This window comes from Juglans regia, chromosome 7 (assembly GCF_001411555.2).
Source record: "Juglans regia cultivar Chandler chromosome 7, Walnut 2.0, whole genome shotgun sequence".
In the NCBI taxonomy this organism is placed as follows: Eukaryota; Viridiplantae; Streptophyta; class Magnoliopsida; order Fagales; family Juglandaceae; genus Juglans; species Juglans regia.
The window spans coordinates 42,564,481-42,587,321 of NC_049907.1; the positions used below are offsets into that span (position 1 = coordinate 42,564,481).

General features: G+C 34.9%; 2 protein-coding genes across 2 annotated transcripts; one reads left to right on the top strand and one right to left on the bottom strand.

The window, feature by feature from the left end:
• The first annotated feature begins 5,010 nt into the window (after positions 1 to 5,010).
• Positions 5,011 to 12,675, top strand: LOC109013066 (alanine aminotransferase 2-like). Its single transcript, XM_035692081.1, has 15 exons — positions 5,011 to 5,656; positions 6,588 to 6,638; positions 6,818 to 6,868; positions 7,410 to 7,475; positions 7,566 to 7,627; positions 8,089 to 8,167; positions 8,277 to 8,381; positions 8,931 to 9,041; positions 9,246 to 9,383; positions 9,526 to 9,600; positions 9,753 to 9,873; positions 9,979 to 10,133; positions 10,502 to 10,576; positions 11,595 to 11,798; positions 12,372 to 12,675. Exons 1-15 carry the CDS (start codon positions 5,453 to 5,455, stop codon positions 12,486 to 12,488), a joined length of 1,614 nt encoding a protein of 537 aa, XP_035547974.1. The 5' UTR covers positions 5,011 to 5,452; the 3' UTR covers positions 12,489 to 12,675.
• Positions 12,676 to 14,236: 1,561 nt separating this feature from the next.
• LOC109013064 lies at positions 14,237 to 17,728 on the bottom strand. Its single transcript, XM_018995008.2, has 6 exons — positions 17,510 to 17,728; positions 17,240 to 17,411; positions 16,569 to 17,130; positions 15,681 to 16,191; positions 15,524 to 15,605; positions 14,237 to 14,540 (listed from the first exon to the last, which is right to left on the bottom strand). The coding sequence occupies exons 2-6, from the start codon at positions 17,300 to 17,302 to the stop codon at positions 14,319 to 14,321; spliced, it is 1,440 nt and encodes a 479-aa protein (XP_018850553.2). The 5' UTR covers positions 17,303 to 17,411; positions 17,510 to 17,728; the 3' UTR covers positions 14,237 to 14,318.
• Between the last annotated feature and the right edge of the window lie 5,113 nt (positions 17,729 to 22,841).

Sequence of the window (22,841 nt, forward strand, 5' to 3'; positions counted from 1 at the left end):
CATTACAGAGGTACTTGAGTAATTTCAATTGGTATCAAAGACAGGTTCACTCATTCGAGTATGATATGTTCCCCTGTTGACAATGTCGCTATATGTCCCGCCACACTTTGATGGTAAGACTATGCATATTGGAAAGTTCGTATGAGGGTTTTTCTCAAATCGTTGGATGAACGAGTGTGGTATTCCATTGAAAAATGATGGACTAAACCAGCAACAAGTATTGATGTTTGGACAAAAGATAAGATCAGCAACTGTAATTGGAATAGCAAGGGACTGAATGTTATATTCATGGCTGTATTTACGGAAGAATTTAAGAGAATCTTCATGTGTGAGATTGCTAAAGAAGTATGGGACATCTTGGAGGTTACACACGAAGAAACAAAAATTGTGAAAAACTCAAAATTACAATTGCTTACTTCAAAATTTGAAGAGATTAAGATGTTGGAAGATGAAAGTTTTAATGATTTTTATGTTAAGCTTAACGATATTGTTAATTCCAGGTTTAATCTCGATGAGAAGGTGGAAGATTCAATAGTTGTGAGAAAGATTTTGAGGTCTCTACCTGAAAGATTTCGGCCTAAGGTTACTGTCATTGAGGAAAGTAATGATTTGGATGCAATAAGGATTGAAGAGCTGGTCGGTTCCTTACAAGCGTATGAATCCTCACTTCTTCAAACAAGAAAACGTAAGTCCATTGCTTTAAAAACAATAAAAGATGATCAAGATGATTTTTCTGATGAAGAAATTTTTAACAATGAGGATATAGATCTCATTGCAAGGAAATTCAGAAAATTCTTGTTTAACAAGGAAGTTAGAGGAAAACAAAAGCAAAATTATTGAATGTCCAAATTTCAAGAAAAATAAAGGAAAAACATTGAATGTCACATTTAGTGATAATTCAGATTCTGAAAGTTCAAGCTCATTATCTAATGATGGAAAATCTTTTATGATTTTTTCTTCTATTATGAATGATTTTCCTGAAATTGCACTAACAAAATCTTAAAGTGGTTGTAATTTCAGTGATTCAGATGTATCATTTGTTGATGCTGACCAAGAACTAAGTTTACAGGAAGCATACAATGATGTGTGTGAAGAATAGGTCAAATTAAAGAAACTCAACAAGAAGCGGTACAATAAATTTACTACTGTGGAGAATAAGAAAAATAATCTCTCTGAGGCATTAAAGATTTCTGGTGTTGAAGTATCAATATTAAAAGATCAAAAGGCTGCACTTGAAAAAAGAATTGAAAAAATCTCAGGAGTGCAAGCAAAAAACAGCAATACAGGAATTAGAAAAGATGTTGAGTTTTCAAAGATCTAGTTATGATCGCACGGGTTTGGAGTATATAACTTCTCAAGGTATGAAACTTAAAGGCTCATCATCCGCTAGCACTTCATCAAAATGTATCATTTTTATTAAAGGAAATTGAGATGAAGTAGCTCCAAACAAAGCCATGTCTAAAGGTCATGTTCCAAGAGTCTCACACGATAGATCAATGACAAAGAAACTCAACCAAGATAAGTCCAAAGGTAAGTTTATTCCTATTTGTCATCATTGTGGTATTCTTGGCCATATAAGGTCATATTGCTTTAACTTGAATAAAGTGAAGAAAAATGGAGGTGAAAAAAAGCTAAAAAAGAAGGGAAAGACTTTAGAAAATCAAGTTGGTGAGATGAGTCAACAAATCACCTTCATAATTCTAAAACTTGGTGAACTAGCAGAATTTTACTTTCACAATAAAGAAAAGATCATACAAAGTGGTGTTGATGAAAATAATATGTCAAAATTTAAAATAAAATGGGTAGTCAAAGAATATGTCGTGTCACATTAATTGATATAACCACTTGCATGTTCTTGCATTCTTTTCATTTCATTTTATTAGTCTAGGATATGCATTTTATTTTTCTGTTTTCAATTTATTTTTCTGTTTTCAGTTTTTAAATAAGAAAAATAATAGAAAAATTTCCAGATTTGTTTCTATTTTTTTTGGAAGTGCATGCTTGATATGTCAAAGTTTTGAGCACATGTGTTCTCACAAAATAAAATTTTAAACTAATGCATCTCTCTACTTTGTGCAGTTCACTTTATGAATACTAACCATTTAGGTCATCTTGACAAAGTTCATTTACAAATCACTGTGAGAAACTTATGTGTATGCACCTTATAATTAAGTTCTATATTTATTATTGAGATGTTCACCATAGAGGGAGTTCATGCCTTAAATTGGCTAATACTAGTTGAACCTGGTACAATAATAAAAAGATATTTCCTTACTAAACACAAATAGTTGATCCAAATAGAAAAAGTTGGTGTTATATCATTGCAAAAAAAGACGAACACTATATACGGATCTATCCCTTAAATTCTTATAGAAAGAATTGTGGCTCAAATCATTGTGGAAAAAGATGAGTAACAAAAATGGATATGAAATGGGTTGTGCAAACTAGTGTTGGGAGGAGATACTCATGTATCTAGGCTCTAGTATAAAGTGTAACTTTTGAGGTGAATGACAATCTCTTGGGAGCATCTATGAGAAGAAAATAACTTATGAAAAATAATATCAAAAATATTGAAGAGAAAAAGAAATAAAAAGTTAATGCTCTATATAAGTTTGTTCACTCACACACTCACATGAACTTTGACATTGATGACCTTATGAGGTGTGAGCATCCATAATGATTGTTGTAAATAAGATGTTGTACTCTATTGAATTTTTTTTTTTTTTATGAGTGACGCTATGTTTGAACTAAGATGGATCTAGGCATGTTACTTGCCTCATTGCTTATATATATAAAAATAAAGATTTTGTTAATTTTATTTATTTATTTATTTATTTATTTTGGTTTATATAAAATAAATAAAATGGTGAAAATATAAAATATATTATGTTTTTGGTTGTTGGGTATGTTTTATTTTTTTGTGATTTTGCATTTTGATGCACAAGTCTGGAATGTGTGTTTCTGTTAGTCTGAGTTTAACTCCCAGTGGCATTTGAGCTGTAATGGCTTAGCCATGTGCTTGCCATGTGAGTTAACTAAGTCGTGCCCCTGCCCCCACCCTCGATATTTTAGTCTTCGTTCACCAACAACTTTCTCACTCTCTTTGTGTCCCAGACAAACACCATTTCTCACCCTTATCATGTCCTACTTCCTCATTATTTAGAATTTGCATAGACCTTCTCGACTCCTTGTTGATATTTGTTTTTATTTGCGACTTGAAGCTTTAAGTTTTTTTTTTTTATATTTGGATGTGAATAAGTAGATTGTGTGAAGTGGGTCTTTTTTTTTCATGTACTGAGGAAGGATTTTTTGTGGTTGATGCTTTATACACTTCAGTTTTTAACTAGTGCCCACCAAGTGTTTGTTTTTATGTCTCAACCAAACTACTTCATTCATTTTGTCATGATTTTACTTGCATTCATACTCATACATCAAATGCATTTAATCCATGAAAAGTTGAGACACATGAGAGTTATGAGTCTTGTCAGATTAGTGACAAAAATGGGGAGATATATTGGAAAATTGATTTTTTTCGGGTATTATGAAATTCATATTTTAGGGGGAGTTTAAGTAAGTGTGTTGTTGAGGGGGAGTTGAATGAATTTTTATTGTTCTGATTAATAAAGTTTGATATTGAAGGGAATAACTAAAATACAAATATAATTCAACTCCAAGACTAGAACATGCTTAGATTTTAAACTTGTGAAATTTAATTTAGTCATTGTTCTAAGTCATTATTTTTTGCCTGAAATCTCTACTGGGTCTCTTGGTCTACTGTTTGTGCTATTGGCTAGGATTAGATGACTATGACCTATTTGAATTATTAGATGAGTGTAGTTTGTATTTATCTTTATTTATGAATATTTAAATTCAAAGATAAATAGATTAATAAATAAATATTTGTCTTTATATTTATCTATGAATATTTGAATTCGAAGATAAGTGATTGAATAGATAAAGGTTCAAAAGACTTTTGATCAAGATTAAATGTTTGAAAAGATAGGAAATATCAAGTGATCTGGATAGAAGATTAAAAAAGAATATATCAAGCATAAAAAATTTCAAACTATCAAGAAGTTATCTAAAGCAGTTATCTGATGAAGCTTTAACGCTGGTTGTTAGCAGTCTATCAGCAGAGTTCTCTCGTCAGTAGATTTCTGCTACACCTGAAACTCCTATCAGATTTGTTCCGTCAGCAGAATCCTACAACAATTAGAATTGATTTTCAGATTGTTTATTTAGGGAATCCTATTGGTTATGATCGGTAGAGATTCAGATCTATATATTTTCTAGAGCACTTTCTAATGCATTGTTTGGTGAGAAAGTTCTTTAGTGAATTTTCATATTTGTGATCTCTCTTTGAGTGTGATCGTGCTTCGAGTGTGGATGATTGTGTGATTGGACTTCAGTCCCTAAAGTTCTAGGAGGAAAGATAATATTTGAAGATCGTCAGAGGTTCTGACTGTTACTGTGATAGAAGACAAACGGGTCGTTTGTCTGGGTAAGTAAGAGAGTCAAGTTGCAAAGGTTTTGTAATTGATGAGTAATTATAATTGATTTTCAAATAATAAGATTGAATTTTCTGGATTTGACTGTCCCGTAAGGTTTTACATTTAAAGAGTTCTTTAAAAGATTTCTCTTCAATACCAATCTTAGTGTTATGTAATTTATTTATTTTATATTATTGTTTAATTATTAAATTAATTGCATGATTAAATACTAACCAAATTGTTGAGTGAAATTGTGGATATTTTTACTGCATTATAGGGGTACTTGAATAAATTCACATGTAATTTAAATAATAAAATTTAATCGATAAAATTTTAAATTAAGTTAATATTTTAAATTAAGTTATTATTTAGTTATACTGATAAGATGAAAGTTGAATAAAGTATTATTAGAATAAAATTTTTTAATATTAATTTTATTTTAAAGTTTAAAAAAATTTATTTATTATATTTTATATAAAAATTTAAAAATATAAAATGAGATACAATAGAATGAGAAGACAACCTAATACATAAAATTTTCGTACAAGCAACGAGTTGCAAAAAGGAGGAAAAGAAAAGGAAAACAACCCCCCGCCCGGGGGGCGCCGGGAAAAAGATGTACTCTTCATTGAAGTCAGTGAGTCACCCACGCCTTTTGGTGGCATGGGAAGGACTATAAATTACGAGTATTTAACTATTTTATTGGTTGGAAACATAGGAGGAAAGGAAGGGAGGGATTAGAGATTCAGAAATCAAGAGCGCAGTAGCTCGCACGCAAAGTAAAGCTGTAGGAGCCGTTAGACACAGCACGCGTTCTGAGATAGTCAGGTGATAGAAGAAATTGCCAAATCCTCAATCTTCGCACCGCACGTCTGTGTTTGATCTGAGTCGCTCTCCAAAAGCAAGTACTTTGCCAGGATCATCGAACACCCATATCTACGAGCGCCTATAAATAGCGAGAAATGATGCGGAAATTCGTGAGCGACAGAGCCGGTCGGAACATTATCCTCGTACGTTCCTTTCACCATCTGAAACAGCTGCTGCAGCGTCCTCTCTCGGCGACCCAGTCACGATTCCTGTCTTCTACTGTTCTCGATTCCACTTCTTCTATGGCTTCCTCGAATTCCTCTGCTCCTCCTGTCAACCTTGATACCATTAACCCCAAGGTCTTGCTGTTCGTCTTCTTTAATTCTCTATTGCGTTAGACCAACTGGGATCCACTATTTAATTGCTTTTTGTCTACTATACATCGTTAACGTTTCTGATTTCAATGATTCTGTACTTGGGTTTTTTCTTTATGTCGTTGCTTCTGGGTTTGCGGAATTTAACTTTGATGGATGCTTGATCTCTTAATTCCAATCTTGCTGAGCATTCATGGACGTGTTCGCTTTCACCGAAAACCTTTACTATAGAGATTTTTCTTTTTTGTGATTGTATTTTATTTTGCACCAATGGCACTGTATGCATATCTTTCATTACTAGGTTTACTTGGGCTATTTTGTTATTTAAATTTGATTGTTTATAATATAATTTGACCCGACTAATTGCAACGAGTTCACTTCTCTAGCGAATCTGATTGAAACTAGTTCATATATATTGAACGTTACTTGGACCTAGTCCAGGAGCCCTCTGCAACGATGGCCGAGTATATGCAAGGTTTATGAAGCATCATCTCTTAGTTACTTTTCTATTTCGACCTTTTCAAATCCCCCCTCCCCCAAACCCCACCCAACTCCAGAGGTTTAGGAAAAAGAAACTTGACAAGTGAACAAGAGGTGGTCCGCTCTTGTTTTTATCTGTATTATTTTTTTTAGCTTTTTAATGTTTGGGTAATTTGCTAGAAAATATAAAAGATAAATCACTCTAGGAGTATGAGAGATACTATACCTGTAGAAGGAATCATTGTATACAGGTTGAAGTCTCAAAAAGTAAAAGAATTGGAGAAAACGTTTATATAGAGGACCAAGGAGAAAAAGCTAATACAGAGGACCAAGAAAAATATACTTCCTTTTTGAGTGCATAAGAAAGAAACTAGTGGTCAAAATATGTTTATCTTCTGGATATGACTGGTCATTACTAAAGTGTTACTTTTCCCAGGTTCTCAAATGTGAGTATGCTGTCCGTGGTGAGATTGTCACCCTTGCTCAGGTAATAGGGCAAGCCATATTGCTTACAATTCCTAGGAAAAGTTATTTTTCAAAAAGAAAAGTGTCAGTTTTTTCTAGATCTTGTATAAGGAGCTTGGTTTTTCTTAACCTGATCCATGTGATTTCTATAATCCAACATTTTTTTCTCTAAGCATTATTTGTGTTGTCCTCTTGCCGCAGACGCTACAACAAGAGTTACAGAGTAAACCAGGCTCACATCCCTTTGATGAGGTATGGTTCTTGTCCCTTACATATTATTTCCAATGCAAGTTTCTTTACTTAGGTATTACATGTTTCCCTGCCTGAGGTAAACTACATTTCCTTGCCATAACTCTTTTTCAATGCTTCAATAGATATTATTTTGTCTTGTTACCAATAGGTAGCGACTGATTGCTGATAAATTTCTTGCAACTAAAGTAGCAGAAAATGATTTGGCATTCATGATGACAAGCTAGGAAGTATCTAACATGTGGATATTATTTGAATAGCAACATCTATAAGGAATAAATATTGAGTAGTAGTACTTGAAAGAAAATAGGTTTTGTTTCCTTCTGATAGAAAATAGCATTTAAAAAAAAAACTAATTGAGCAATATGAAAAGCATCATATTTGGATTTCTCTAGGGAATAATTACAAGAAGCACCTCTTGCTTGATTCACTCTCTAGCCACAATCTCCAAATAAATATGCACCTTTGAAATTTGACATGTCAATGTCTAGTTCCTAAGGCAAGTATTGTGTTTGCGGTACTGACTTGCATTCATCTTATACAGATACTTTACTGCAACATAGGAAATCCTCAATCTCTTGGTCAGGAGCCAATAACTTTTTTCAGAGAGGTTGGTTCACTGAAATAATGTGCTTCAAAGCACTAAACCTTGTACAATTAAATGAGTACTTCATTTTATTCCTAAATCATCACTGTTTAGGTTCTTTCCTTGTGCGACCATCCTGCTATTTTGGACAGGAGTGAAACACAGGGTCTGTTCAGGTAATAAAAGTTTACATATGCAATGTGGCTATTCTAGGATGCTATATACTTGCTAGAACACTTCATAGATATATGACTTCTATATTTTGGTCTGTCACCATGAATCTTTTCTTCATTTATTCAAAATGTCGTTTATCTAGCCTATGAATTTTTGCTGTGTCTACAAAAATTAAGTAGACAGCTGATGATAGTGATACCATTTGAACTTAGTATTACGGGGTCTAAATACTCCAAATGGTTGTTGCCTGCCTAGAAACCAATTATCAAATCTTGTGTTGGTTGGTTGTGTTTCGCCTTGTGTTTTACCCTCGTTCTCCAAATCTCCTTTTAATTTTAGAGCAACCTCTATAATGTTTCTTTGAGAATTAATCTCTGTTGTTTACAGTTATTGTGGTAGATTTTTAGCCTTTCTTTGAGAACTAAGGTCTGTTGTTTACGATTCTCCTTCTGACCTGTTGCAGTGCAGATGCTGTAGAGCGTGCTTGGCAGATTCTGGATCAAATACCAGGAAGGGCAACTGGTGCTTATAGTCACAGTCAGGTACTGATCACACTGTTCACCCCAGAGAAGTTTGAGGGATAATTTGATGCTATTTTCGTGGTCCATGTTGGGATGTCATAACTGCTATTCTTTTCCTTTGCACCTTCAGGGTATTAAGGGATTACGTGATACAATTGCTGCTGGTATTGAAGCTCGTGATGGTTTTCCTGCTGATCCAAATGATATTTTCTTGACAGATGGTGCAAGCCCAGCGGTTACTTTCAAGCTCATATACTTTTTGTTTTTATAAATTCTAGTCTTTTCCATCTCCAAAAAATACATCATAATAGGTTGTGTGTAACGCCCCAATGGAAAGCCCAAACCACATAGCCTATACTCCAAAAGGATTAGTCAATGATACAATTGGAGTCCCATTGGAATCTTATAAAGAGCAATAACTTCTCATTCCCAAGCAATGTGGGATCCCATACACCATCTACCCTTATCCATATCATATGGGGTATAACAATTTACCCCCTTTAAATTCCCAACTTTCTCGTCAGGCCTGTCCATTGTAGGTGGTATGGCTCAAATTTCACATTTCCGATTGGGATAGACTCTAATACCATTTGTAACGCCCCAATGGAAAGCCCAAACCACATGATTTATACTCCAAAATGACTAGTCAATGATACAATTGGAGCCCTATTGGAACCTTATAAAGAGCAAGAACTTCTCATTCCCAAGTAATGTGGGATCCCATACACTACCTACCCTTATCCATATCATATGGGGTATCACATTGTGTTTCATGTCTTAATAGGTCCACGCAATGATGCAATTACTAATAAGATCTGAAAAGGATGGCATTCTCTGTCCCATTCCTCAGTACCCTTTGTACTCTGCTTCAATTGCTCTCCACGGTGGCACACTGGTAAACTTCTAACTTAGTCAACTAGTTGATTAGTTGCATTCAACTACTAATTTTTTGTTGGCTAATGGCCTATATTCTTTTTGTACAGTAGGTATAAAAATTGACCTGACTTGGTTGCTTTGGAGTTGGAAAATAGAGATGGGATTTACTCTTTCATGAATATTTTTTCAATGTTGAAGTATTGCTTCTTTTCCTTAATTGCAGGTTCCTTACTATCTTGACGAAGCAACAGGATGGGGACTTGAAGTATCTGAGCTTGAGAAGCAATTGGACAATGCCAAGTCCAAGGGTGTCATAGTTAGGGCCTTGGTTGTTATAAATCCAGGCAATCCAACAGGGCAGGTAAGCAATAAATAGGTTTTAAGCAATAAATTTTTTAGTGCAAGGTGTTTTGAATTTCTTGTAAAAGAGATTGCTTTGATGGGAAAATAAGTGCATACTTTTTGGCCATGCTACATGAGATGATTTTAAGTAATGCCTGAAGGTTCTTGCCGAGGAGAACCAGCGGGGCATTGTGGAGTTCTGCAAGAAAGAACGGCTTGTTCTACTGGCAGATGAGGTTGGTGATATAACTTAAGAAGGGCTTTCGAGGAACTGATTTTTTTTACGGTGCTTTATTGACTCTCTTTACTTTTTTGAAGTCATGCCACTTAACTTGGGGATGTGAATTACTATGTCAAATTAAGATCTAATGTCGAATAAAATATACAGGTATATCAGGAAAACGTTTACGTTCCTGAGAAGACGTTCCACTCGTTCAAGAAGATTTCTCGGTCTTTGGGGTATGGTGAAGAGGATCTTTCCCTAGTATCTTTCCAGTCAGTCTCTAAAGGTAAGTTGGATTTCTCGATTAAAACTAATTGAGAAAATAGGTGAGGAGCTTCTGTAAAACATTAGATTCAAGTTTAAGAAGCATGTTTTTCTATGCTGCCTTCAGGCTTCTATGGGGAGTGTGGAAAAAGAGGAGGTTACATGGAGGTCACTGGATTCAATGCTGACGTACGGGAACAAATATACAAAATGGCATCTGTAAATCTTTGTTCTAATATCTCTGGTCAAATTCTTGCAAGCCTTGTCATGAGCCCTCCCAAGGTTAATTTTTTGCCTCTTTAAATTAGTGGTCTTTGTCTGCTTCTTTGTGTTTTTAGTTCTCTTCATCTTTAGTATTATTCTACTTCTGGCTTTAGGATTAGACAAAGCTTAATTTTACCAAGTTTGAAAAGTTTCTTAAGAGGATTGGATCAGACCAGGTCAGAAAGTTTTAACTTGGGAACGTTGGTTCTTGATCATGAGTCGTGAGACCTCAATCCTTCTGAATCAGAATTGATTCGACTATGGTATATCATTTAAATTTGCAGGGTGTGTAGTTTGACCTTAAAGTAGTCAGTTTTTTTTCCTCTTACAATATCAACTGTGTTTCAAATTCACTTATAGAAATGAAACCGAATGGATGCATGCAGGTAGGCGATGAGTCATATGAATCGTTCAGCGCAGAGAAAGAAGGAATTCTGGCATCATTGGCAAGGCGTGCAAAGGTTGGTTAACTGTAGTCAACTAATTCTATGGGATGAATCAGTGAAGACAATATAGAGAATAGGAGCCTTTAGTTAGCAAGGGCTTAAGTGTAGGATGCATAGTCATGTGGAAACTTGTGCCTGGCACTGACAAAGGAGAAGAATCCTATATGCATTCGTAATAGTCCAAAAACTTGTATATGCTATTTCTGAGGTTGTCTTGTTTGCAGTGTTTCTTGACGGACAGTCACAAATCTGTTTGATGTATAGGAGTACTTAAATTCTTAGATTAAAAATAACATATATAACAAGTTAACATACCTCAAGGCATTATGCTATGAACTGAACCATTAAGAATGTCAGTGTTAGCACATTGATCTCTAAAATTTGGTTGAGCTCCTTAGTTTTTTCTCTACTTACCCTCAGTGTGCCTATGTTTGTAAATGGAAACATTTTTTACTTTGCTTGAATGGATAAAATACCAAGAGCTCCTTATACGGTGTGTCAAAGTAATTCTACCCATCAAAAGTCATAACTTATCAGCTTTTTAATTTCCTCTACAATTTTTTTTTTTTATAGGTAATCAAAGATATTGTATTCATAGAAATAGGCAAAGCCCAAGTACACAAGAAGTATACATGAAAAACGTCTAGCTAGAGGTTACAATTTCCTCTACAATTCAATAACCTTTATGGATTCGTTCATTAATTACAAAACTAAAAGAGCATGAGTTGGAATAAACCAAAAGACATGTATTAGAGAAACTAAAAGACTACTAATATTTGCAAGGTAGACAAATATCCAACAACACGGAGAAGAAGACAACTTGAATGAACAAGATCAAGCTCTCTAAATGCTAATGCTTTCAAAATTATTATATTATCATAGATAATTGATCATCTCTGTTAGATGTTACCTCCATGTTAATCTTTTCAGAAAAGCTTAGTGCCAAAAGGATATTTGAGAAAGATTGACTAACTATGCTCTCTCTCTCTCTCTCTCTCTCTCTCTCTCTCTCTCTCTCTATTGTATAAAACAGGCACTAGAAGATGCATTTAACAATCTAGAAGGAGTATCATGCAACAAAGCAGAAGGGGCAATGTATCTCTTTCCCCGTATTTACCTGCCTCAAAAGGCCATTAAAGCAGCAGAGGCTGTTGATATAGCCCCGGATGCATTCTATTGTCGCCGCCTTCTTAATGCCACAGGAATTGTTGTTGTTCCTGGTTCTGGCTTTGGACAGGTTAGTTATTATTGGAACTCTAGGATGTGGATTAGCGTTGTTCGTGACTGCTGATGAGTCTATTGGAAGTTTTGGTTTTATTGGCAAATCAACAGGTCATGAACATCAAAATAGCCTTTTTTTTTCCTCCCTCTTTAATTAGTGATGGAAACCAAATCCTAACCACATGCCAATCTTTTAGATGCTGTTCATCAGTTCATGTCGTTCAATAGTGGCTTTGTCATAAATATCCAAGTATCATTAGTTTGAGTGTAACATAAGAGAGATCCAGAAAAGGATGGGAAAAGAAACATGGTTTTTGTGACCATTTGATTGTTGAATTTGACTTAACTACTATAAAGTTACGATGTGCATTAGCAATTAAAAGCCGATCTTTCCACATGCACAAAGTTATTATTTTTCATCCATCGGTTGGTGGGTACAGTTTGTCAATCCTGGTAGTTCAGAGTGCAAAGTGTTGAACATGTGTTAGTTAGAGGATGGTAATTATCGAATGATAAGATGCTCTTATTGGCATGGGTCTCAAATTTTCTCCTCGTTAACAGTTATTTGTGTTGTGATGCTTTGTGAAAGGTACCTGGCACCTGGCATTTTAGGTGCACAATACTCCCTCAAGAGGATAAGATTCCTGCCATCGTCTCTCGTCTGACAGACTTCCATCAAGGATTCATGGATGAGTTTCGTGACTGAAAAGATTTTGCAAATTGCCATTGGTGGCTTTTTAGAAAGTTTTCAATAAGGTGTACCCATTTTGATAGTACGCGGAAATGTTGCAATACATTTTATTCCTTTGTTTCAAGAAGAGGATCCTTTGATCATATTTTTTTGAATCCTATTTCGTTGGTCAATCTGTACTAAGCGGCATAATTCTGTTCAAGATTTGAAGCAAACTTTTTATTTATTTTTTTAACATTTTTCGCGAGGCTCGGGTTAGTGAGCTTGCAAGGCTCTTGGAGAGGTTCCCCGATATTAAAAAAAAAAAAAGGAACTTAACACTGACCCCCATAACCCCCTTAATTATCCTGAATACAATTTGAAGTTGTTAGAGTAAAAAGTTTATATAATGAATCGTAAAATAGTTAGGATAACACATGAACACATCCACCCAAGTACACAAGGCAAGGCCTTTTACAGTCTCTTTTCCGGTCTTTACATCTTGTGTTATTTGAAAATCAATATTTTAAATTTCGTTTCGGTGATTATTCTAGTTTAAGTATTGAAACGAAATATTTTAATACTGATGTGTTTCGGTATAACATTTCGAGATTAGCTATATATATATATGAATTGATAATTAATAAAAGAAATGCATGTATATGTAAAGTGTATCAAAAGTTAATATTAAAAAAAATAACAAACTTGAGTTAAGACAAAAGAAAATAAAGAAAAGAAAATTAAAAAGTTGAAAAATTATTAAAAATAATGTGATTAAAAAAAGAATGAAGGGACATATTTAAAATTATAATAAATTTAAATTATATAAATTTCTTTTAAATTTTAAAATTACATAAATACTATCTAGATTTGAGATTTACAAAATACAATTCAATCGTAAAAAAATTATAAAATTACCATTAAAACAGTGTAGTTTAAAATTACCAAAACGACTTAAAAAATTTAGATCAAAACGAAATGAGAATGTATAGTAGTATACCAAATACTGTACTAAAACTGTGGTGAAAAGTCGAGATGCAGGTGGGTCGGGGTTGCTCTTGAGTTGCACTTGACATGAACGGGTGATGGGGGATTGTCACCGCTGTTTCTCTTAAAAAGCTTGCCAAGTCAATTCATTTATGGAAGGAGAGAATAAAGAAAGCCAAAATAATAGACTATAAACTATCAGAGCGTAGTAGTAGATGAAACAAGCAAGATATAGACCACGAAAGAACTACAACATCTGTAAGCATTGTCTCCTGCGAAGGTACTTGCGTTGGTCTGCTGGTTCTATACTGGGATTTGTCCGTTCTTTCGTTTAGAGTAACTTGTAGTGCTCGTCTCCTTTTGGTATGATTGCACTAGCGTGTAGATGAACATGTGTCATGTAGTTCAGCCACATGACAATGTCAGATGAACGGTTTGGTCACAACTTACGAGGAAATATTGGTTTTCATATCTGGAACTTTGTTAGCTACAAAGCTGTTTGGTGCACCAACGCTTATATGATTTTTTTTATTAAAAAAAAATTTTAAAAATTAAGAAAAGAAAAAAATCTACTATCTCACAAAAATTATTTCTGTCTTTAACTTATACTGTTTCATTAAACAGATACCTCAATTTAGCAAGCCAACTTGCTTGCTTGCAAGAAAATTTTTCTTTACAAGTACATTAACATCATGATTTTGACATATCATTTGAATTATTTGGTTCTGCCACTTCTTTAGCCAGAACTTGGATGAGGCATGGCGCAAAAGTGTGTAAGAAAACAAAGTGACAATCCATTTTACTCTACAAATAGCCTTCCTTTCATTGGGGGACTAGAAATGCACATTGCACAATCGAGAATGTCTTTCTGTTTCAAGTTCAATGGAAGTTATTGCAAGGGAAGCAACCACACGAGTTGTGGCCAGGAAAATGCAGGTTATGCCGGTTCATAATCTTCCGTGCTTGTTCACTGGCTTTCTGGGTTTGCTCCGAGTGTTGCTGCTGGGCTGCTGCTCTCAATTCTTCAGCTTTTCTATGAACAACCGCCATTCTCTTCATCAACTTCTCTTCCAAGTTTGATCTCATCCTTTGTATTTTCACCTGAACAGCCATTTCAGAATATGGTTAGATGACCAAAACAGAAAAGTTCCAGTGACTCCAGTAATCCAGGCAATCAAGGAGAGACGAGGAATACAAGAGACATGTTAAGTCAAAGCACATCAAAACTAATAGATTGTAAATTTACAAGCTATATTCCAAACATTTTTTTTACAAGAATACTTTGTGCTGTCTGATCTGTATCACAAGATTATCAGTTAGGTAGCAGCATACTTTGTGCTTCATTCTGGAATTTCATGCACTCCTACCTTACAATCTGAAAGAAGAATATAAGTGGGAAAAAAAGTAATGCAGCTAATCATGCCACCTCTTTTTTATTATATCCATTATTATATTTTACAACCAGACCAAAAAACCAAGCTCTGTGCACGAGACACTCCAAGTAAAGTAAATATTCCACTTCCCAAAGGTTTTCTAAATGCTGTAACTTCACATGGGCTTCCAAGTTAAAAATATGTGCATGATGACTTTCAGTTCTTTCTTTTAGGAGTGAAGCATGCAGATATAACTTGCACAAATAAAAAATGACGAAGCCTGTAGATATAGCTGGATTGAATTGAGAAAAAAGATGCGGTCAAATGAGAAGTGAAGCTGTGTCCAATTGCAGTGGGTGGCTCGAGGAGGACCAAGCCAGCAATAAGCCTCTGACAAAGCCTTCGAAGTTCCAACCACAATTCTTATAATAGTCCCGCTTTGACTGAAATGCAAGGATGAATTGATACTATAAGGTCACATTTGGCATCCATGGACATCATCCCATTGATGGGAAAGTCAAGCGTGGGAAATTTCAGAGCCAAAGGGGTGGATTGAAGTCTACGTCTACGTTTCATGTTTATCTTGATTAAATTTTCAATGCCAAAATAACATTACCGTTCAAATAAAGAAACAATCCCTGCTGGAAGAGGAAGCAATGAAATGTTGGAAGAAAAAAACAAAACAAATCAAATAATGGCCTGAGAAAATACCTCAAGCTTTCTTGATTGAGCTTCTGCTTTTGCACTTTGGAGGTTCACCCAAGCTTGGATTTTTGCTTCTTCTCTTTGATACCTGTAATCCAAAATCACAATTGGTAATCAGCATGCTGCATTGTACAAAAAAGGAAATTCTTTACAAGAAAATTACCTAAGGCAGCACTTGGTCTTTTCCTCTTCTTCCCACGCGGCAGCTCTGGAGTCTGAAACACTTTTCCTGCAACCGTTTTCCGTATCGAAATGTCTGAGGCTCTTTGATACTTCATCTTCCTCCTCCTCCCTTGAACTCCAATTTGAGGTGACTGAATCATATTGCGTCCCAAGTTGTAGCTTGGCTAAATGGCACTCTTGCAGCTGGGCAATGTCAATGGTGCTGTTGCTGCTGCTGGAGTTCCCCAAGGCCAATGGTCCTGACCTATTCGAAGGCGTGTTATGGCGGGCAGGTGAGGTGCTTTTGAATGGCGTGTGGCACCTAGAAGTCGTAGAACTGCCAAGCGGAGTCATCTCCGTCCCAGCATCTCGGTGTTGTACCTCATGAACCACGCCTGTACACGCGTCTTTCATGCTTCCACCCGCTAGGTTTTTTAATAAGAACCCTTCTTTAGTGGGCGCCGAGTATCTGAAATTTGGCAAAATGGGCTCTTTGTCGTCCGTGAACTTGTCTGCATTAACAAATTTCAAATGGCTGTTGTTCATAACAAAACTAAATGCTTATTAAAATGTGCATAAGCGGGAAATTCAACTACTTTATTCTAGTTCTATTGGAAAACAAATTCATGCAGGTTGAAGAGCTAGCTCATACATTGTTTGATAAACATTTGTGCAGCTTGGAACCCATATGGGTGTCGTACTCGAACAAGGAACACAATCAAACAGTTAAGCAAAGTCCAGAATCAGATTAAGCTTTTGGAGGACAAAAGTTTTTTTCTTTAAAAAAAAAAAAAAAAAAAAACTGATATTAGTAGCTCAAAAGGGATAAATTGACAAGTAAAGCGAAATGGTAAAAGTTCCATATTAAAGTTGAATCGGAGATCCTTACCTTTTAGGAGAACATCTGTTGATGCTGAGACCTCAGGGAGAGCTCTGACAGAGTAATAATGCTGGTCCAACGACGCAGAACCTTGAAAGGTTGAAACTACTTTTGAGACCTTTTCCTCGGTGACCCTTGATTTCTCCGCAAAGACCCCCACTTGTTGCTTAAAGCTATCAGCCTGTTTGGTGATCTTCGAGGACTCTGATGGCTTTGTGGCGTGAGCGGGAGAGTCATGGCAAGAGCTGCTCATCAGCCATTTCTCTGCGTCATCCCACTTTGAAGGAAAGCTTTTTCTTGAATGATTACCGACACTGAAGCTAAAAACTGGTCTGCCAGGAGTTGGAGGAGCCTCTATTCTCCTCCGAGTGACCGAGTTCACTCCCTCTCTCTGAGCTGAAACCTCAAGAAACCCTCCACCTTCCGTAATGTTGTTTGCCACTGGAAATGACTTGACAAAATCAGAGGTCTCCTTGAGATTAAGCTGGCAAAGTGGGTCAGGGAAGGTGTCTACAAATGGGTTATCCTTGCTTTTTCCGAATAAGCTTGTGTTTGCCTCTAATGGAGATTCCTGAATCAAAACAACCAAAAAAAATACAAAACAACACGGTTACTGAAAACCAGAGGAATAAGGAAACAAGATAAGCAATAAGAGAAGAATGCAAATTTGGGATCTTTACCCCATTAGAAGCAAATATAGATTGAGCTTGAAAGTATCTGGGGCTTGTGAGATTCATGGCCATGGGTCTGAGTTTAGAGGGGTGACTGATGTGGGAGCGAAAGAATCTCTTGTGGAGTCTCTTTTATGTTGCGCAAGTAGTTTGCCTTTCTGCACCGTTTTGATAAAGATCCCTGTCGTGAGAAAAGTGTCTGAGAAGGCAGGTTGAACAGTGTAGCTGAACAAGGAAAAAGCATTGACTATTGGGAACCACGGTCTAAAATACTGTTACGTGAATCACATGCGTTCAGGCAGGCTGAGCCTGCTTTTCCTTCAAAATGAAACTACAGTGACAGGGTCCTCCTGGATAGTCCAACTCTCAATGAAGTAGACGAGGAAGGGGACGAAAGAGTACTCCATTAAAAGAAGATGGGGGACTTTGGGAGGTGGAAAAAGTACTTGTGAGAGTCTTGTTTGAGAAAAAAATATTGAAGTTTGATCAAAATAAACAAATAAATAACTGGTTCAAACTTTTGTATTCATTTTGGGAAACTTCTTAGGGGTTTTGATTCCCGCTTCCTTTAGTGTGTGTATATGACAGGTCACAGGCTCTCATTGTGTTACAGTCCAGGTAGGCACAACTTTTGCCTGTCTTCTTCTTCCATGCCTGCTGCTAGCACACAAAGTTTTCTATGCGCTCCGATGTGCTACCCAAATAATAAGAATAAATTAGTACTTGGAGTGGGGATTTGGAATCAATTAGGTCGATTGCAACTTGTCTTAAGAATTTCAAAAATACATTCCTAGGACATGTTTAGTATTGCAGAGAACAAGGCTAAAAAACCCATTTTGAACATGTTTTAACAGTTTGGTACTGCAGAATGTATTTTGTTGCATTGTTTAAGGGGAAACAATAACATCGAAAATGATATGGGATTCTGATTTCCCCATTTTACTCTTTTTTAATGATTTTTTCTACAAATTATGTAATAGATCATGAAAAATTCTTCGTTATCTCACACCCAACATCTTATGAAAAACATCCCTCATACTCTATAAAAAGTCTCCACACACTATGAAAAAAAAAGTTATAAGTGTTAAGTATAAAAATAAATAGTGGTTGACGCATAAAATTTCTGATAGATCACATAGCTAAAATCTCTTTGTTTGTGCCCAACTCAATAAAATAGAATACGAATTAGGATCGCTTGCAATCCTCAACCTGAAATAGAACCCACAACCACAACCAGAGAATTAGTGAGCAGGAAAATGATAAGATTGCTCCCTATTTACTACTAATTTACTCCTCCTTTTATATTTTTTTATATTTTTTTTACTCAATGGTTAAGAAAGTGATTATTAGTAAAATTATATATTTTTTAATTTTTTCTTAATGATTAAGAATGTTAAAAAAATACTTAAAAAAATAATAAAAAATTTGAAATATACCATGAGTGGTAAAAGAGGAGTAAACCAGTTGGAAATGTATCATTACCATAGTGAGCAGCTGCTCCAGCCACATGTCCAGCCGTAGGGCTGTAAATGAACCAATCTGTTCAATAGCTCGCTTGGTACTCGCTCGGTTAAACTCGAATCGAACTCGGCTCGTGAAAAAAAAAGATCATTCGTGAAATCAGATACCCACTCGATTTGTAAATGACACATACCCGACAAAACTCAACTCGACTTGACTAAGGCTCGCTCGTTTATGCTTAAGTCGACTTGTTAGCTCGATTCGATTAAAACTCATTCATATATTGATAAATATATACATGCACCCATGTATATATACATATATATGTATTAGCTAATAATATAAGTATACCACTTTTATAATTAAATATATAATATGTAATCTAATTAGTTATGTCTATATAGTGAATATACTTCATAGATATATTTTATAATTTGTATAATATTAAGAATATGTATTAATAATATATGTAGGCATATAATATATTGTTATTTTGGATAAATATCAACTAGTTAAATATTAATTATTTAAATTTTTTTGAAAATTTTATAATTCAATAGAGGTTCTACTTATTAGTTGTATAAATTTAATATTAGATTATTTATTTATTTATTTATTAATTATTAAATCTTATTGAAAAAAATAAAAAAAATAAACAATTTGAGTTCGAGCTCAGCTCAACTCGAACTCATTTGTGAGACAAGCTCGAACTCGGACTCGAGTTAAGAGTTAAGCTTATCGAGTCAAGCTCGAATAGAAAATAAAAAAAAATCTCGATCTCAGACTCGAGCTCAAACTCAAATATTTAAATCGAGTCGAGCTCAGCAAGCCAAACCCGGCTCGGCTCGTCTCGATTACAACCCTATGTCCAGGAATTATGAGAACAATCAAGATAGGAAATTAAGGGGATCTCAGTTCAATACCAGACATGTCACTATTGTCGTATTCTTTCTGTCTGTCCATCCGAGCTTGGGAGGAAGTCTTAACGACATGGGCCCAGAAACATGTAGTGCAACAACAGCCCAAGAAGTTAGCTAGGCTACGGCCTATGGATCACAGCACATGATGCACATAATTCTCCCCTCAATGGTTCTTATTTCTAGTGACGATAGCTGGGATTTCAAACCATTAAAAATATTTTCCTTCTTTTTTTTGGTGTATAATCATGGTGAGGGTAAAAATATATGAATACATTTAAGACAGAAGATTTTAAGAATAAGAAACGTCCATCTTATATATATATATATATATATATTATATAGCACATAGGTTTAATGAAATGACCACAGAATTTTATAATGCATCCGAAGTTCTGAACTCTGCACACCGAATTGGATTACAGCACAGCGATTAAACTTCAAAAAGTGGGAAAGTCATCCGAATTGGAGATAATCAGAACCATCCAAAAATGGGGTTTGGAACTTTTGTTGGGAGCACGAAGTGCAAACCATTTCCCATGCCAAGGACGTGGTGATTTTTATAAGCATCTAAAATGATTTGCGAAAAGTAACGAAATTATTTGAGTTAAATATTTATTGAATTTTAGAAACTGAAAAAAAAAACAATATTTTAAAGTTAAAATATTATTATAAAATAATTTTTATTTTAAGATTTAAAAAAGTTGAATTGTTTTTTATTTTTTATTTGAAAATTTAAAAAAATTATAATAATTAATTTGAAAAAAATTATAATGATTAGTTTGCAAGCGTTCATATTTAAATGATGTTTGAGAATGAGATGAAATAAGATGAAAAAATTTAAAACATCTAGTTAAAGGAGTAAATACTTGAGTTAAAACAGATCGCATACCCTTGTGTTTATGCATATGAAAACAGGTTACATCAGCTACAATCATTTAGTTGAACATGATCATGGTAGTCCTAGTCATTCAAAAAGAAAAAATTATTACATGTTATCGTCTAAACTTAATGATAATAAATAAAAAAAATATAGATATAACATTTATTATCGTCATCGGTGTAGATTTGTAAGCTAAAAATAATTAATAAATATTATAATATCCACTTTAAACCTCCATCTTTTATACATTGAAGCTGGAAATCTTGATCCATTCAGATGCCTTTCTGGAGTGCTACAGCCTTGAGCTTTCATTTCTAATCAAACTGTGCCTGATAGAGTGGGCATATTTTGAGAGATTATGACTTGAAAAGTATAAAAAAGAAAAAAAGCTGGCACATGTGGACTCCCTTATGCTTGTGCACACAAGAAACTGTAGTTGAATGGTGTCTAGATTCTGATGCAAACGCTGGCCATTAAATAATTCCTGTTCAAACACTTTCTGCCTAACATTTGGCTACCACTAAGCAAGAGACTGTTTCCATTTTTGTTTGATATATAGAGTTGTGAATGACAAATCAAATGCTTATCCATAAGTGTCAATAATTGTAATGGTCGGTATTCTAAAACTCTATTTATTTATAGCAGAATGAACATCTTAATCAATGACACTCTTCCGTCCCACATAGACTGATTCTGAAATTAAATATTCTTAGCTTAAATCCTATGGTAACATATATAAAAGTTATTTAATTTCACACCCCAATAAATTAAGTGACATATTATAGAATATTGGGACTCTTCTGACTTCTGGACTCATCATGCAGTGATCACAACATTTTATGACACACACCCATTTTTCAGTGGATGCTTTAGATAAGTTTAGGATAGATTATGTGTCAAGAGTTTCAAAAATTCCATCTCTTTGAAAGAATTTCTTAAGGTTTCGTTTGTTTTCATAGATGAGATGAGATGAGATGAGATGAGCTGAGCTGAAAGTGATGAGCTGAAAGAGAACAAATTCTGCAAATGGGGGGAATTGTGGATTAGCCGCAACTTCCTACCCCAAGTATAGTACTTTTATTCTTTTATGTGGTGGCAATGAGTTTGATTGATGGACAATTTGAAAATAGGCACATATTATTGCTCTTGAATTAGTCTAGACTCAAAACGAATAATGTATAAGTTACTCTACTTGAAAGGGAAAGGTAGTTGAATTGCTGCGTGATATTTCATAAAATAACATTCTCATCACTCCAGCTAAATGGACATATGAAATGAATAAGGAAAAATAATATTTTTCGTCCACAATATTGAAAATACCCTAAATTGACCACATAATCCTTTTCATCCACTAAATTTTTTTTTTTAATTTTTTAATTACCATAAGTTAAGATCTTATCATTAAGTTGAATTAGAAATTCACCACTTGGCAACCTTAACAACTAGATCTTAAACGACGGTGTAAAGATTGTAAAATATAATGAAATTTTTTTCTTATCAACTACTATTCACCACACCACACCACACCACACTCTATGAAAAATACCTTATACCCTATGAAAAACACCACACACTCTATGAAAAAGCTATGTGTAGAGTGTAGAGTGTCTACAGTGACTACTCTGTAGAATTACTCAAATATAATTAGTTTGGGATTCAAATTGAAAGTTTTTGATAACTTGAAAGGCAAATTGAGAAATGTCATAATTTGTAGGTGCAAAGTGTAATTATCATGCAATTAATGTTGATCTAAATTTATCAGGCATTTCCAAGCTTCTGCTTCTGCTGCTGGTAGACATATCAATGTTTCTTTTCTTGTGAGAAGTAGGTCTAGACTTTAAACAGCAACAGAACATGACACCATAACCTTTTCTATAGCTTGTGAAATTCTGAATCAACAAATATATTCATCATAATTTTTTTCATTATCGTCTCATCAGCTCATAATGTGGCATTAGATGATTGGTTTACATCTCCAATCATCTAGTGTATGCAGCCCCTGAGCCACAACGGCCCCCGCCATAGAAGAGTCTGACGGAGGGGGAAAGGCGGCCTCCATGGCCGAACCCTAGTGCAGCAAACGTTACAATTCAAAATTTGGAAATTCTGTGAAAAACGGAATAACCAAAATTGTCATTCATGTATGCAGGAACCTGGTGTGGACGTGTTCTCCATTGATTTTCGTTGGCCAGAAAGTTTTCTTCAAGGAGCATTTTGATTGGTCTGTTACCTACGATCATTACTTGGTGTTTATGGCAATGTAGGTGCAAAATATATATGGAAGGTGTTGCATGCTTGGTGGATGGTCTGTGGCTTTCCATAAAATTTTGGCTCAGGAATATGTTTATGG

Coding starts and splice junctions, on each gene's coding strand:
- LOC109013064 (XM_018995008.2), bottom strand. CDS start 17,302: ATGGCCATGAATCTCACAAGCCCCAGATACTTTCAAGCTCAATCTATA. Junction 17,131..17,239: donor CTATATTTGCTTCTAATGGG/GTAAAGATCCCA, acceptor GTTTTGATTCAG/GAATCTCCATTAGAGGCAAA. Junction 16,192..16,568: donor AACAGATGTTCTCCTAAAAG/GTAAGGATCTCC, acceptor TTGTTAATGCAG/ACAAGTTCACGGACGACAAA.
- LOC109013066 (XM_035692081.1), top strand. CDS start 5,453: ATGATGCGGAAATTCGTGAGCGACAGAGCCGGTCGGAACATTATCCTC. Junction 6,639..6,817: donor AGATTGTCACCCTTGCTCAG/GTAATAGGGCAA, acceptor CTCTTGCCGCAG/ACGCTACAACAAGAGTTACA. Junction 6,869..7,409: donor GCTCACATCCCTTTGATGAG/GTATGGTTCTTG, acceptor CATCTTATACAG/ATACTTTACTGCAACATAGG.